The sequence below is a fragment of the Cibotium barometz genome, chromosome 3 (genome assembly GCF_041138505.1).
Source record: "Cibotium barometz isolate CiBa-2024 chromosome 3, ASM4113850v1, whole genome shotgun sequence".
NCBI lineage: Eukaryota > Viridiplantae > Streptophyta > Polypodiopsida > Cyatheales > Cibotiaceae > Cibotium > Cibotium barometz.
Window position 1 is genome coordinate 34,338,228 of NC_141048.1, and position 17,551 is coordinate 34,355,778.

At 45.1% G+C, this 17,551-nt stretch overlaps 1 protein-coding gene across 3 annotated transcripts in view; it reads right to left on the reverse strand.

Moving 5' to 3' along the window:
• The window catches only part of LOC147639988 (nudix hydrolase 20, chloroplastic-like), a 51,842-nt gene that overhangs the window by 23,692 nt on the left and 10,599 nt on the right, over nucleotides 1-17,551 (reverse strand). For 2 of the 3 annotated variants that reach the window (XM_086775957.1, XM_086775941.1), the window contains exon 4: nucleotides 1,818-1,898. The exons of the other annotated variant lie outside the window; for it this stretch is intronic. In XM_086775957.1, the coding sequence (XP_086632083.1) occupies nucleotides 1,818-1,898 (81 nt within the window). The remainder of the gene's footprint in view (nucleotides 1-1,817; nucleotides 1,899-17,551) is intronic. 3 annotated transcript variants of the gene reach the window in all.

Below are 17,551 nucleotides of genomic sequence, written 5' to 3' on the forward strand. Positions count from 1 at the left end.
CCTGTACCTGTCCGTACACTTGTACCTGCAGTCGTACAGCTGCCACGTGGACTGTACATGTAGCTGTACATGCCTACATGCCTGCGCCGCCTGAATCTGCAACTGCAACCGCTTGCACTCTGGTCGTTAGCGCCGCCTGCATCCACAGCCGTCACCAGCTCTATACGGCCTGCAGCCCTTGGTACTGTACGGCCTGTTTGATAGGGCACTTCTGTACGCAGCCAAACACCAGCAGCAAGCAACTATGCAGTCGACTTTGCTTCTCCTCTCTTCCACGCATGAAACTTGCACGTATTCCAAAAAGCAAGAGAGAGAGAGAGATGAGAGAGGCGTGTAACTCCAAAAGTGGAGTGGCCCCTCTCTCCAAAAATATCCTAGGTCCCCAACTTTAATATTTATTAAAGTTCCTAGGGACCACTTGGGCCTAGGAGCCACCCATGAATAAAACATTAAATTTCATTAATGTTCTGGTCCCCCTTCACACCTGAAGATGTCCACACATCATTCCCTTTGTCCGCGCACCCCAAATGTGAATCATTTAATATTTATTTTGATCTACAACCACCATACCCACACTTGTGCTGTTCCATTTTGACAGGGTCATGACATACCCCCCTCTTGAAAAATGGCAAGCGTCCTCGATTGCATTCTAGTGATACAACAAAATATCGAAAGTGAAATATACAATATGGCAAGATCAGCGTCCCAATCTCTCTAAGCCATGCATATGTAACAACATTCACTGCAAACCAATGGCGTAGTAGTAGTCCAAGTTGTATACCACTGTGAACCATACACAACCACAACATCCAATGTGACTAGTACACATATATCATAGAAGTCCCATAAACAGATGTATTGTCAGCCATCAGTACCTTCGGGTGAGACAAAAACTGCACCAAGCGACCTCTAGATGTCATCTGAGCCTGTCTGTATCAAGGGAGTGGAGGTGCTACCCCCCTCTTGAGCATCAGGCAATGCTCTAGACCCATGCTCTGCTGAACCTGAATGAGCCGTAACAAGAGTCGGCTCCAACTCAAAGGCATCGAGATAAAGCTGCAAAACCTGAGGTGAATCTGTTAAGTCACCTTCCTCCATCCACTTCGCATCCATCGGTGAATAGTTCTTGAACTTCACAAGATAGCGACGGGAAACTTTACCTCGTACCTTTCTTTCCTTATGTGCCAGTATCTGCTCTGGAATAAGAACCTCATCAAGTTCCTCAACTTCCGGCTGAGCCTCATCTGATACATCCTCAGGCACATCCCCACGGAAAGGTCTAAGGAGACTCACGTGTATATTTTCTTTTAGTCTTACTTTCAATACCATGATGATGTATTCCATGGACATGATGTAACATTTTGATCTCATAGGTCATTTTGGCCTTTTGAAGATGTTAATACAACTTTCTTTCTCTCATGATGGACAATGGACATTGGATATCATGGACGGGCCGCTCCCAATACCACTAGAGTGACTTATTCAGTTGATGTTCAGAGAGGCTCGTGGACATTGATAGATTGATGCTTTAGATCAGGATTGGATATACATCACTCCGTCTCTGCACATCATGGTGTACATTTTGTTGTTATTGTGTTTTTCTTTTTTTTCCATGATGATGAGATTCCATGAACATCATTGTACAATTTTGGTCCCACAGACGCTTTGGGTCCTTTGTAGACAGTTAATATAACTTTGTTTCTTTCTCTCTCTGTGCGTGTGCACGTCGTGCGTGCATGCGTGCGTGTGTGCGCACACGCATGCGTGTAGCCTTGGGTGGTTTGGTGGGGGGATTTAACCTTGACATTTGAATTTACCTTGGTTCCAAAATATGGAACAGCAGCCCTTTCCAAGGAAAAAAAAGATGGATTTCCAAAAGCATTGACGACTGGATACATCTGTCCATACAAATTTTTTGTCAGAGACATTGAATAATCTGCAAAATTTTAAAAGGTGTACTCGGCAAACAGGAAAAATATACATTGTAGCCTCTTTGAATACAAATTCCAAGCCAACTTCCCATCAGAGCATCTCTCAGTAGTTTCATGTGTGACAAAATTCCATTAATATAGGGTATGTATATTCAAACACCATGCTGCCTAAGCCCTGAAAAAAGGTGAATGGAAAGCTCTATGCAGTGACATATATGCACAAAGATGGAAAGATGTAGCCAGGTACAACTGGGTGGTGTGTTTAGTAGGCACGCATCCTAAAGCAGGGCATGGTTGCTTTAGGCACCTCATTGGCTGTCTATCATGGGCTTCAACCGAGCAGCTGATGCTAGATGGGCTAATCAGGTTGGCCAGCGCCTCAGAGAATTTATAGCCAGAGGCCAATGTCGGGTCTATCAGACTGGAGTATTACCTCCATCTGGTTTGATTTCATTGCTTGGTCCTGCATTCCTCTCATAGGCATGCAGTTCCTACAATCCAGCAAATCAAAGCTGCAAGCACAAAAAGGATGAAGATTTACACAAAAACACAAAGTTTACTTCGAGATCTAAAGGCAATAGCAACTAAGAATACACCAAACAATTCATCACAATTACTTTTTGCCTGGACTCTGGAGTCCTGGAAATAATCGTTGATGATCACTTGGTTTGGCACAATCTTCTGGTTTAACAACGCATCTTAAAAGGCTTTCTAATCTGTGCACTTCTGGCTGCAACACAATAGAGAATGGACATTCCCCATCTTGCAGAGCCTAAGGGTCTTCAAAGGAGTCTTCAAAGGATTGCCACACATGTTGGGAAGAGCTAGCACACAATCACTACCTCTCACTCATGGGTATATGTTGCAGCATGATGGAGTATTATTGCTAGTGTCATTGGTTTTCCCTGTCATACCAATGACAGGTTGCAGCGAATAGTATCTCAAATTCTTGGCATCAAGAATACTAGAATGAGGCATGCTAGGGATTTTAGGATGTGTATGGTGGTGGATCCACTTGACAACACTTGAGACATGAAGAGATAGGAGCAGGAAAGAAGAAAACAGACGCAAGAGGAGAGAAATGAAACGAGCACAACAAAGATGGGATTATACACTTGTACTTAGATTGTGGCCTGCAAATCCAACCTACGTTATTACACAGAACCTTAGAGGGGGAGCTAGCATGCTCATCACCCAGCCATGCATTACCACCCCCATGCTTGAGGCTGACCAACACCAAACTATGTTTAACACTGAAGCCCTGGAGTCCCATATCACCAGCTAGAGTAGGTGGAAAGATCTTGAAGACAACAGCTCAAATAAGGCCTTGGCACTCGTGACTCAAAGAAGAAGCTAAATAAGCCCTGGTGTACCATATCACCAGCTAGAGTGGGTGGAAAGATCTTGAAGACAACAGATCAAATAAGGCCTTGGCACTCAAAGAAGAAGCTAAATAAGCCCTAGTGTCCCATATCACCAGATAGAGTAGGTGGAAAGATCTTGAAGACAACAGAATAAATAAGGCCCTGGCACTCAACCGATGGGTGGCACGCATGCCTAACTCCAATCAAATGTCCCCAGATGGTCGTGGGGAATTATTGAATTCCTCACGTGCTTTCTCAAGCGTATAGTTCGTACAATCTGTCTAAAATGACTCTTCTGTAGAGAGTATGTCTTCCGGCTAGTTCAGGTGTGAACTGTTACATGCACTCTGCACTCAGTGCATGGTGACAAGATGGCTCAGCATCAGCAGTGCAACATTTGCACATTATTAGAACCCAATAGGATGATATTTGTCGTACGCCATGACCCCATTGTACATCCTCAATCCAGGATAAGTCAGGCACGAGCTACGTAGGTCATTCCTCGGCCTTAGTGGGTCAGTCAGTCTGTCAAGTCCCTTAACCCACTTGGAGAGAATCATTTATGCATATAGAGTCAGTAGAAGCCTTAGGGTTTGCATCAGAAAGCACTCTGCATTTTGCATAACATGCATTCATATGCTTGTGCATCATTTAGAACATCTGAGAAACCTTAGAAAATTTACTAGGATTTATCTGGTATTTTCCAATATTTTATGGTATTTATTTAGCATTTAATGTCATTTATAAACATTAAGTTTATTAAATTATGACCAGCCAACTTGACCAACCCCTAATTAGTATAAATAGGCTTGCATAGGGCTTATGAAACCGATCCCGTCAAGTGGGAATAGACTCCGTTGGACACCCACACGCGTAATAGCACAACTTAATATCACAATTTGAAATGGACAACTTAATAACAACTGAAATTTGAAATGAAATGAAATGAAATAGATGGACACGAGCACTGGGGTCGGAACGAGCCGACCCCCCCCCTCAATATATGATATATTATTGGGAGTATTTAACAAATACAATGCTCCATGGGTTCAAAGAACCAGATGATGTCCATGTATAAATGAATTCAGTACCAAACAAGAGGTTGCCGCCGACATTACCTATGCTGCCACCCATCGACTACCTGCAACGCCGCCCTCGCTGCCCAGCGCCGCCCATGGTGCCGCCCTCGCTGCCCAGCGCCGCCTGTCTATATCTGCGCCTCATATCTGCACCGCCCTGCCTCAAATCTGTGCCGACTTGCTCCGCCCCTGCGCTGCCCGTACTCCGCCACCTTGTGTACCTGCCCGTACTGCTGTACCCGCCGATTGTGCTATTGTACCTGCACGATTGAAGCTGCTCACAATTTGGGATATTTCTGTAATTTTTTCAAATACTCAGAAATTGCTAAATACACTGCATTATTTTTTGGGCTTTTCAACATTGAGATCAAAATTGCACATTTTTGACCTGAAATTGTACATTTTGTCTATTGAAATTTGGGGCTTCTCACCATTGAGCCTGCAATTGCAACATTGGCATACATCGGCATTGATTTCAGCCGATTTGGTGCATAATTACACTAGAAATTTGGGGATTTTGCAGAAATTGGCTCTATTTGCAGGCATTTTGGGTATTACATGCACATTGGCATTGGGGCATTTCCCCCAATTTTTTGGGCATTACAGACACATTTACTTGGCATTGGGGCATTTCTCCCAATTTTTGGGCAGTACAGCATTTGGTACAAGTGACTCAGATTCAAATTTGGTCTAATTGGCTACTTAAAAATTGGGGCTTTTCTACATTGAGCCCATCTTTGCAGCATTCGACCAATTTACCTTTGATTTTGCCAGGATTTGAGCACTTGCAGCTTTTATAGGTATCAGCTGATCGTGTTTTTCACGGCACATGTATACATTTGTGGTTTGCTGCAGTATATGTATGCCATTGTGGACACTTTGACAAATTTGCATCATCGTGCAGTACACTTGCAGATTTGGGACATGCATATGTATTTCTCGTGGTGAAGGAGTTCCCTTTCAATCCATTGATTATCTCCCGCATTCTTATGGTTTTGCTGGGCATTGCCTACTTGTGGTGACTTGTGACAGATTTGCTGTGTTATCATGGCTAACCGTAATAATGACCTCTTTGGAATGTTATCTCAAGAGAACAAGCGCAATGGAGATAACTACCCTATGTGGACTTATATGATGCGTCATGTATTGGTTGCCAAGAATGTATGGCTATATGTGGATGGCACTAAGGAGCATCCTCTTGCACCTGCTCCAGCGGAAGGTGAAGTGATTCCCGCTCACCCTCCTGCAAGTCCACCTCCTCGTCCTCCTACTCAGCAGTAGCCTACTTGGGATGCTAGGGATGCTAGGGATGCTGCGTTGATTGCTCTCTCGTGCCGCAGGCATATCATTCCGCACATTCGTTCCTGCACCACTGCAAAGGGTGCTTGGGATACCTTGGCGGCGTTGTATTCAGGTCGCAATGAGGCTCGTGTAGCTTACCTTCCGGGCAAGCTTGAGACTGACCGCATGCTTGAAGGTGACTCTATCGATCAGTATCTTACGCATGTGAAAGACCTACGAGAGCAGCTCATTAACATTGATGAGGTCTTGACAGATAGCTATCTTGTTCAAACAGTTTTGCGTAATTTTCCCGACTCTTATCAGACATTTGGCACCACTTTGCGGTTGTTGGCTGGCAATGCACCTAATGCGGTCACTTTTGACAACCTTGTGACTCTCTTGCTCAGTGAAGCGCAATCTCATTCCAACAGGAACAACATGATGTCTGCTGAGTCAGCAATGGCTGCTCCCTTTCGTGAGAATAGATCTGGGCCTAAACCTGGCCCATCGGATCCTCCCAAGGCAGAGGACAAGCCTGAAAAGAAAAAGCGTTGTAATTATTGCAGGAAAACAGGGCACACCATAGAGGAATGCAGGAAGCGTATTGAGAGTGAAAAAAAGAAGAAGCTGACATCTTCTTCCACAAGTGCAGATGAGGCCAATTTGGCTACACATGTATCAGCCTTGACCCTTACATCTTCATTATCTGCAGAGATGTCTTTTGATGCCGTTGCTTTTGATGACTATGCTCTATAGTCAGTACTCCTTGGTATGCATTGTCTGGCAGATGCATTTCAGGGGGGGGATTTTACTTGCCCACATGCAGTTGGTGATGCCTCATGGTCACTTATGCTTGTTGACCCTTATGCTTGTCTATGCTAGACGCTTTCTCTTATGGATGTCTACTGGAGATGCCTTTTATGCTGTTTTCCCTTGCAGCGGGATTGTTTCTACAGTGTTGACATTGTCACTTTCTCACATGTGATGTTTACTCGGAGCCCTTCTACACACTTGGCCAGTGTTGGCTTGCTCTCATGGTTTTGACATGTCACATGTATATTATTCATTGTGGGATTATGCATCTCTACACTTGCCATACATGCCACTGATCATGGCATCGCTGAGAGTTTACCCATCCTCTCATAGCAGTGGCTGATGCCCCTCCAACCCCCACTTTTTCTCTCGATTTTCAGCTTTTTCCATTGCTGAATTTTTACTTTTATCGGCCCTACCATTGCTGATTTTTCCTCATTGGATCCTCCATTGATGAGTTTCCCTCTTGCAGCTTACATTGCATGTCTCATAGGCATGACTTCTGGATCCTATTGCCTTTACACATGCGTATATCTGCTACCTCTTCTTATGCTTATCATCACTAGTGCAATTACACAGAGCTATGCTTTGCTCTCTTGTTGTCATTGATGTGGATAACATGCAGCTAAGCTTGGCATTTGGATGCTTGCCTTTAGGGGCGTATTATGCGATGCCTCTTGATTTCATGCAGTTGATGTCCACATGATCTTTGCCATGCATTTCACGTGATGCGTTTATGTACTACTGTGCTCTAGCATTGGCACTATGACATTGGGGCTTCTCTATTTCCCCGTCATATAGTGCTTGCTTTTCTCATTGGCATTGCAGTTCACTTTGCCATCGTGATCTCTCTTGATCACTCTTACTGTGGAGCATAGTGCAGGGTAACATTCACAGCTTTATCACCTTGCTTCCAATTCATATCGTTCACTTGAGGGGGGTTTGTTGGTCATGTCCACTCTCGGCTAGTTCAGGTGTGAACACAGCTTACTCACGGGCATTTTTTCCCTGTGACTAGACACAGGTTTTTTCCCGTGTGAACACACTTATGTGTGTTGGGCACTTCGCCCTAGGCTACTATATGTACTCACTTGTACTTTCATTTCATTTATTACTGAGTACATCTTTTCCAACACTCTCACATTTCAATGTGCTTGAGGTTGTGTGTATGTGTGTGTGCAGGCTAGCTGCCCTCCTACCCAACATATCTTGCTCTGAGTTTCATGCCTAAGAGTGTGTGAGAGAATCTAGGGTTTGCAGTTTGCAGAAGGCACCTTCTCCATTTGGTGCTTGTAACCTTTCAAGCTTTTCTTTCATTGGGAAACACAGCCAGCTACCCACTTTCGTATCATCTCTGTGGAGGTTCTGGGGAGGATCTTGGTGTCTGTTGCAAGCCTTGGGCTTGTACTTAATGCTTGCACAGGAGTTTGTGATTTTTGATCTTTAACAAGGAGCTTGCAGCTGTGTTCAAGAAGAACTGTTTGGGGTTTCTACATGGTGCCCTGCAGCCTGCTGCCATCTTCCAGAGGGCTGAAGCTAGATGTGCTGGGGGTTTGAGAAGTGAACCTTGTGTCTGTAGTAGCAGGACCAATACATGTACTTGAAGCCTGTGTGAGTTGCTCTGGGTTTGGAGTTCGGGGGGACAGGCTACAGTTGGGTTAAAAAGGGGGTTTCTGAGTGTTTTTGGCCTGTCTCAATCCTTCTTGGGGGCTGACTTCAGTTGTCTGCTGTGTGCACATATGGTGTTTTTTCTGGGAGGTGAAGACATATCTGCCCATAGAGGGTACCTGGGTCTTACATCATACCGTGATATGGAAGGTTTTGGATTTGAGGAGTTGGGCTGCCAGCTGGCTAGAAACAGGGGTTGCAGGCTATTTTCTACAGGCTATTTTCTACTGTTTGGGCTGTGTGCAACCTTGTCAGGAGCTGTTTTCTGGTAACTGTGCACAGCTGGGAAGGGCTTTTGGGGTGAAATTGGTACAGAGAAAAAGCCCCCACCTTGTACTTGCTCCCACCAGGAGGTTGGGTTATTTGGGTTTTGGGAAGGGTGCCAACAGCAAGACCCAAAACATGGGATTTCTTGCTGTTTTTTTGTGGATTCTGGGTAGAGAAGTGGTCTGGAGGTGGATCGTCTGGGGTTAGATCTTGGAGGCTAGGAGAGGTGAGTCTGGGTAGGGATTTTTGCTTGGTTGTGGTGCCCTCAGAGGAGTGAGTAACCATGGTGAGGACCAGTACAGGAGCTACAGAGGCAAGCTTCCTGGTCTCATCATTGTTTTGGTACCCCACTGAAGAGGGCTTTGAAAGCACCCTTCAGATTACTTGCAGGCTTGGAGGAATCCTCAGCAATTGAGATGGCTGCTATGATGACATATCCAGTGTTTCAGGGCCATGCTAGTGAAGACCCAGAAGAATTCTTGGCAGGGATGGAACTTACAGCCTTCACCATTGGTAAGGAGGGGAATGATGATAAGCTGACTTTTCTGACTATGTTGTTGAAAGGTGATGCTAAAAGATGGTTGCAGGCATGGAAAGCCCAACCAACCCAGGGGCAGACATATGAGGATATCAAGGTGGCTTTGGTGCAACACTATATGCAGAGTGAATCCCCTGATGCCTTATGGCAAGAGATTCAAAAGTTAAAGCATAACTTGTCCGATGTTTGACATGTTTGTAGATCACTTTGAAGATTTGTAGGGCAGGTGGGACAACTCCCTTGGAGTAGAGCATCCACCAGCTCTCCTAAAGGATATATTCATCCAGTCTCTCCATGCAGACCTGAGGGAGAAGGTGGAACTAAAGAGGCCAGGGACTTTTAAAGAAGCTTTGAGGATTGCCAAGGAGAGAGAATGAAAATTGTAGAGGATGGCTCAGAAGCAAAGGGAGGTCCAAGCTGAAGGAAGACGTTGCAACCATGCCCGAGGACAGAAGAGCAGAAGCATGGGAGAGTTGCTCCAATGGTTCCAATAGCCACAGACCAGCTCATGCAGGGAATCACCCATCTGACTTAACAGATGGAGAACCTAAATTTGAATCTTTTGCAAGGAATGCTCCCAAGGTAGGAGATAGGGATGGTCCAAAGGGCAAGGGAAGAGGAGGACCTAATATGAATGGACACTACTTCAACTGCATGGAGGGAGGACATATTTTTTATCCTAGGAGGATGGGAGGTGCCATCTACCCTTTGCCACCCAAGAGAGAAGACAAACAAGATGCCAGGAGGGAGGAGGAGATGCCAAACCAACAGGTACCACTGGCTCAACAACAGCCAGGGAATGGTCCCAGACAAGGAGAGATGAATCTGATTGGGATGGATGAAGAGGTGGATATCTTAGCCAATAAGAGGACCAGGGGGGAAAGAAGTTGAGGATGAGCCAGGACCTTCCAGGAAGAAGAAAGGGAAGAAGGCTGAAGATCAGCCCAAGGAGAGTAAGAGGAAGGCTAGATCTAGGAGACATATTGAGATGCCAAATTTCCCCTTAGATATCAATGAGGAGGCTTATGATCTGATGAAGGATCTTTAGCAGAAAGCACCCAGTATGACTTGGCCCCAGCTCTTACATCTGTTCCCCAAGCTTAGGAGGATGTGGAGTAAGTTGGTAAGTACTAGGGGTCCCAGAAAAGAGAAGAAGGAAGCCAGGTTAACGTGGTGAAAGTGAAAGGGGATAAAGATTATTTGTCAATCATGGCTGCCTGGGTGAATCACCACAGAGTTCCAAAAGTGTATATAGATGGTGGTGCACAGGCATGTGTGATGACACACCAGACAATGGAAGCCTTGAGGTTGAAGGTAGGTGCACCCTCTGAATTCAGAGTCAGAATGGCCAACAGTGCACAGGTTAGATGCCTAGGGATTGTGAAGGATCTACAGGTGAATGCACTAGGACAAGAGGCTGAATTGGATGTACATGTAATTCCAGCCAAGTCAGAGGCTTACCCGCTCATCCTTGGGAGGCCTTGGCCGATTGCTCTGAAGGCAGCACAGGACTGGTGGAGAGGGCACTTGGTCTTGGGGCTGGACCAGCCTGTAAGGAGGCATATAAGATATGATATGGCCAAGGGAAGGGAGTCGATTCAAGACAGCAGTACATTAGAGGAAGAGGATGAGGAAACAAGCTCTACAAAAGACTCAGAAACTGAGGAAATTAGTTCAGAAGATGGGAAAGAGGTCCAATTGTTGGAGCCAGATTTAGACCTTTTGTGCTTGTCTCTGCAGCCACGTCAGCTACAACTCCATCACTGGTCTGATCCTTTCTCTGTGCAGAATGATGCTTCATCTTCTGGTACTGCATCTACCTCTGCAGAGATAGATGCTGGTATGCTCTGGTCTAATATTGTGAAAGGTGGCATTCAGGCTTTGCAAGGTGATATAAATATGATGGTTACTTGACCATCTCTTTTCTCCTATTCACGTTGATCAATGCACCTAGTGTGTGGATGCGTGTGTGTGTTGTTGGGGGGGGGGGGGGGGGGGGGGTTGCTGGCGTGTGAGGGGTGGGTGTTGAGCTTGTGGTGCATGTGAAGGTCGAGATCTGTCATGTGCGTTTGTACATAAAGGAGAGAGATAATCTGTGTTTTTTTCTTCTGTGGCTGTGAGGTGGCGTGTAGCGTGTTAGCGTTCAGGTGGCTGCTGGAGGTGACAAGAGGCGGCACCGTGGGCAGCAGGCGGCGAGCAGAGCGGCACAGCAAAAGCGGCCCAATAAGCAGCGCGGGCCAAGCCGGCTGGGTGGTTTGAGCGAGCGGGTACAGCAGTGCCGGGGCTGAAGTGCAAGCGGAGCATCAATTAAGGTGGATGCTTCTCACGTGTGAAGACCCTTTGCTTTGCTCCTTGCATTTCTCGAAATTCTGCAGCAAATACGTTTTTCTTAAGTGACTGTACAGAGATCTAGCTTCAGCCCTCTGGAAGATGGCAGCAGGCTGCAGGGCACCATGTAGAAACCCCAAACAGTCCTTCTTCAACACAGCTGCAAGCTCCCTGTCAAAGATCAAAAATCACAAACTCCTGTGCAAGCATTAAGTACAAGCCCAGGCTTGCCACAGACACCAAGATCCTCCCCAGAACCTCCACAGAGACCTGAGAACGTGGGTAGCTGGCTGTGTTTCCCAATGAAAAAAAAGCTTGAAAGGTTACAAGCACCAGATGGAGAAGATGCCTTCTGCAAACTGCAAACCCTGGATTCTCTCACACACTCTTAGGCATGAAACTCAGAGCAAGATATAGAACCATAGACATGCATTAGGGATAGAACAATAGGGAGACAAGAGAACAAAAGACACACCAAAAACACTGTTTTCCTCTACCAAACCTCTTATTACAGTATGGACCTTAAGAATTCTCTCTCCCTTTGCATACTACCTCAGGCTCTCTTTGTTAGGTACAAGGCGGGTGAACCATGCAGAAAAACCCGGTGACATTTGGTGATTCAAGTAGTTCAGCCTGGCTGGTAGCCTCAGGCTTGTTACACTAAATTTGGCAAGTTGGTTATACTAAATTTGACAAGTTTTGATTACCTTAGATGGGGCCACTCAGGACCATTTATTGTATGTGGCTATAATCCTGGCTTATGGTTTCTTCTAATTGCTAAGTGTTGGGTAGGCACTTGTCCTGGGCATCAAGGCCTGGACACTAAAAAAACCCATCATCATTTGCCCAACTCCGCTTTGGTTAGAGCATTCATGCTCAACCACATCCTGTTGGCTCACCAAGATGGTCCTCAAGGAAAATAGATCCAATTCCCAGGAAGTGTCTTCAAGATCAGCTGGAACATTTGCATTCACCTCCTGGCTGGCATCCATCATTACTGAATCCTTTTGGATAGTCATGATCCTGCACCAGTATGGCTTGAGCCTATAGCCATTCACTCTCTTGGAATGCCACTCATCATCCAAATCAGCCAACTGATATGTACCATTCTCATATGCATGCACCACTTTCAATGGACCCTCCCATGTGATCTGAAACTTGGTCTGAAAGGTATTATCTAGCCTGTTGTTGTACCTGAGAACAAGATCTCCCTCCTTAATGCCTTTGTCTCTGACAATTTGATTGAAGTGTTCAGCCCTCTGATTGCTTAGCTGAATGTAATGATCCAGGGCTTCCTCTCTGGCCAACCGCAACTCTTGGAGATCCAACAACCTCTCTACATACTCATCCAGGCCACTTTCTTGATGCTTCAAAAGAAACTACAAACTAGGTATCTCTACCTCAATAGGCATCATGGCTTCTTTCCCAAATACAAGATGATAAGGTGAGAAATTAGTGGCTGATTTGATTGCTGTCCTATAAGCCCACAAAGCTGAAGATACATACAGATCCCATTGCTTGGGATGCTCCTCCAAACATTTGGTCAACATAGTGCACAGTTCTCCATTAAACCTCTCCACTAGTCCATTGCACTGAGGGTAGTATGGAGTGGAATACCTGTGGGTAATATGTAATCTTTTCATCAGCTCTTGTACTACCTTTCCTCTGAATCTTGGCCCCTGATCAGTCAACAGCTCCAAAGGCATGCCAAACCTGGCACATATGTCCTCAAACACAAATCTGGCTACCTCTTTAGCAGTTATGTTCCTCACACACCTAGCTTCAGCCCATCTTGTGAGATAATCCACACCAATCATATACCTAGATGAATCTAGGAACATGCCCAAATTCACCTTATAAGAAAGTGCAAATTATAACCTCACGGTAGTCATCCACAAGACAATAAACCATCAACTCCATCATGCATAGTATGGACTAGATACTATGACATTCCCACTAACGTCATCAGTGCCTAATAGTGAGTGTAGAACTTGGTATCAATATATGCTCCAACTTGGTATCAATATATGCTCCCACACACACCCCCCACGCGCACACACACACATAAGAGCATAAACTCATACAAAGATCTGTGTACTGAGTTTCTATCAAAGCTCCAGAGATACAGGGCAGACTCAGCCATAATGAAGCCTAGCACTAACCATCATAACAAATAGAAAGAATTATTACAACAAAAAGGTAGTTGATAGGGCATATGCACCACTAAAGATAGAAAGAATTAACACAATATCAACTGGCTACAACTTGGCGAAAACTTCACAATATGAAATTTGCATGTCCGCTAATACAGCATAAAGATATACCTAGATGAATCCAGGAACATGCCCAAATTCACCTTATAAGAAAGTGCAAATTATAACCTCATGGTAGTCATCCGCAACACAATAAACCATCAACTCGATCATGCATAGTATGAACTCGATACCACGACATCCCCACTAATGTCATCAATGCCCAATAGTGAGTGTAGAACTTGGTAATCAATCCACACCAGTCAATATATAAGTCTTACCTCTGGTAGTAGTGGGCAAAGGACCAATGGCATCCAGTCCCCACTTCTCAAAAGCTCCATAGGAGCCCATCTTGTGAGATAATAATCCACACCAGTCAGTATATAAGTCTTACCCTTGGCAATAGTGGACAAAGGACCAATGGCATCCAGTCTCCACTTCTCAAAAGCTCCATAGGACACAATGCTCTTCCTCAACTCATACTGCAAAACTCTTTTGCCTTGCTTCTGGGAGGGCTCACAACTCCTGCACCAATGATATACATCCCTCCTTAATCTAGGCCAAACATATCCAGCTGTCAAGATTTTCCTAAGTGTTAGCTTCACGGAAAAATATCCCCCACACACTCCTTCATGGAAGGACGCTAAAATGGCAAAGATCTCCTCCCTGCTAGGAACTCTCCTTAAAATCGAGTCTTTTCCCTTCATGTATAGCTGATCATTCATAATGACATACTGCAAGGCTTTCTGCCTCTTGGATATACCTGAAGGTGCATGGCTTATATGTAAGAAGTCTTCTATCTCCTGCAAATTTTCTCTTCCAACATAACTAGGATAGGCAACACTAATTGAAACCGGCCTCTGGTAGAAACCAAAGTGCCGTGGACTAGCAGTCACCTATCCAATTGTAGTCCCCCAGACAATTAAACAAATAAACCAGAGCTAGAGTGCTCCAAAACAAAAAGGAGAACGACACCTGTTGGCCCCAAAGCTTGGCGCCCCTTTCGGTATTTCTTTATTCAAGTTCAATGGAAAAGCTTAACTGAGTACAACAAAGCCACTCAAGGAAAAGAAACCTGCATGTCAAATCTGGCAGCCCTCAAGACCTCTTAGCATAGAGGATACACATACAGATCTGTGTCCCACAAAAGCAACACACTACTATTTCCTCTAATCAACCAAGACAATGCAACAAGGAAGCCTTGAGCACGCATCTGGCTGTTCCATGATCATAGCCTCAAACTCAGCCAAAGAACAAATCCACCATCTAACTCTGTTTCCACCCTTCAAACTGCCACACCCCTCCTCTCACAAAGGGCCAGAAGAAACAACTTTGAAGCAGTTGTAATCCAGTGGAAAGAGAGAGAAAGATATTCAGCTGGTACACTGCTGTCCCTCAGTCCAATCCTCCTCAAAAACACCAGCCCTGAGAGTATAGAGTATGTTGTCTTGAAATTGCAGGCACCCGCCTTTGCCCTCCAGAGCTCACATGAGGAGAAGAGTCAGCCATCAGTACCTTCGAGTGAGACAAAAGCTGCACCAAGTGACCTCTAGATGTCATCTGAGCCTGTCTGTATCAAGGGAGCGGAGGTGCTACCCCCCTCTTGAGCATCAGGCAATGCTCCAGACCCATGCTCTGCTGAACCTGAATGAGCCGTAACAAGAGTCGGCTCCAACTCAAAGGCATCGAGATAAAGCTACAAAACCTGAGGTGAATCTGCTAAGTCACCTTCCTCCATCCACTTCGCATCCATCACTGAATAGTTCTTGAACTTCACAAGATAGCGACGGGAAACTTTACCTCGTACCTTTCTTTCCTTATGTGCCAGTATCTACTCTGAAATAAGAACCTCATCAAGTTCCTCAACTTCCGGCTGAGCCTCATCTGATACATCCTCAAGCACATCCCCACGAAAAGGTCTAAGTAGACTCACATGAAATGCATTGTGAATCCTCCAGTGATCTCGTAGCTTCAAACGATAGGCCACCTCACCAATCTTTTCCAATACCTGAAAAGGTACATAATAGCGCATGCTCAACTTAGGGAATAAGCGCTCTCTACCCTTCATCGTTTTGAGCCTAGCTTTCTCAAATCGCAAAAGAACCCAATCACCCAATGTAAACTCTAATGCGCGTCTGTGACGGTCTGCTGCTTTCTTTTGCTTTTCTGAGTTTTCTGGAGTGCAAACTTAACTCTTCAATAAGCTTCATCCATGTTCTCCACATACTTGTCAGCCTCAAAGATCTTATCCTTTGTGTGCAAAATAGGTGGTACCTTCTTCCCTCCTTCCACAATCTCAAAAGACGCCCTTTTGCGTCGAGGTCTGGACGGTGTTGTTATAAGCAAACTCCACCAAAGGAAGATACTTTTCCCATTGTTGCTTGTGCTCTAACGCATAACACTTAAGAAGATCTAACACTATGGAATTAGCCTCTTCCGATTGACCGTCTGTTTGTGGTTGAAACGATGATGAAAACTTGAGAGTTGTACCCATGTTGTCAAACAACCCTCTGCAAAATAAACTCGTCATCCGTGGATCACCGTCACTAATGACAGCCCATCGAAACGGAGTTCCCTTCTTCGTTAAAGCATGAAGGGGCAAAGCAATCTCAGCAAAATACCGTATGTACCGCCTGTAATAGGAACACAATCCCAAAAGGTTGCGTACATCATGCACGGTCCTCAAATCTGGCCAATTGAGAATTGCTTCCACTTTCGAAGGATCCGTACGGACTCCATGTTTAGACACGATATGCCCCAAGAAGTGTATCTCTTCCAAGAAGAACTCACTCTTCTTGCCATTAATGACCAACCTATGCTTCCAGAGTTCTTCAAACACAATGGCCAAATGCTTCCTATGCTCCTCCTCTGTGCGTGAATGCACAATCATATCATCAAAGAATGTGCCCACAAACGCTCTCTGAGGCCGGAAAATCCTGTCCATCATCCTGTTAAATGTGACAGGAGCATTTGTCAAACCAAAGGGCATAACCAAGAACTCATATAGCCCAAAAGTGGTCCGAAATGCTATCTTATGTACATCCTCGAGTCTAATGCGTATATAATGATACCCGCTTTTCAAGTCTATCCAACTAAAGACTGTGGAGTCCTGTAAGCGGTCCAATATGTAATCGATCCTCAGAATAGGGAATCGATTCTTGATGGTGTTCTTGTTTAGCGCCCTGTAATCTATACACTTGCGCCAAGAACCATCTTTCTTTTGCACTAAGAGCACAGGTGAGCAAAAGGGTGATGAGCTAGGCTGGATCAACCTCTTTTTTAACAACTCCTCTACCTGGCTCATAATTTCCTCTTGTTGGGCTCCACTAACACGGTATGGTGGTCTATTTGGTGGGGTACTCCCCGGAATTAGATCAATAGCATGATCTTCTGGCCTTTCCGGAGGAAGTTCTCCTGGCAAGGAAAAACAATCCTGGAACTGACGTAAGAAATCAATCCTGTCTTTATCTAACATAGACAAATTAGATTTAGACTCATCATCTTTTGCATCCTTTACAAAAACCAAGTACGCGGAAAGATACTTTTTCATTACTGATGAAACGACCGAAGCTGATACAATAGGAACAGATTCCCCTTTAAGCTTTACATCCAAAATATGCTCTTTCCCTCTATGAGTCAAACTAATCTTCCTGTTGTACGTATCCACCACCGCATGTACTCTATGGCACCATGGCATACCCAACAAAACATCACACCCATCAAGTGGCATGATAAAGAACTCTTCACTGTCCACATAACCCTGCACATGAAGCCTCAGCTTCCCAATAATAGGGGTAACGGGTTCTGTATACCCAGGACAAGCCATATTAGCCTCATACAAAGGCCCCATCTCCTCTGCGCGGATCCCCAATCGGCTAGCCAAATCCGGTGGAATAAAGTTGGCTCTAGCACCTATGTCAAAGAAAATCAAGGCATTCTGATCTCTCACTTTGCCCCATGCCCTGCACAACTCAGTCTCTTCACCACCCGGCTGTTCCCCAACAAGATTAGGAACTAACCCTGCAGAAGG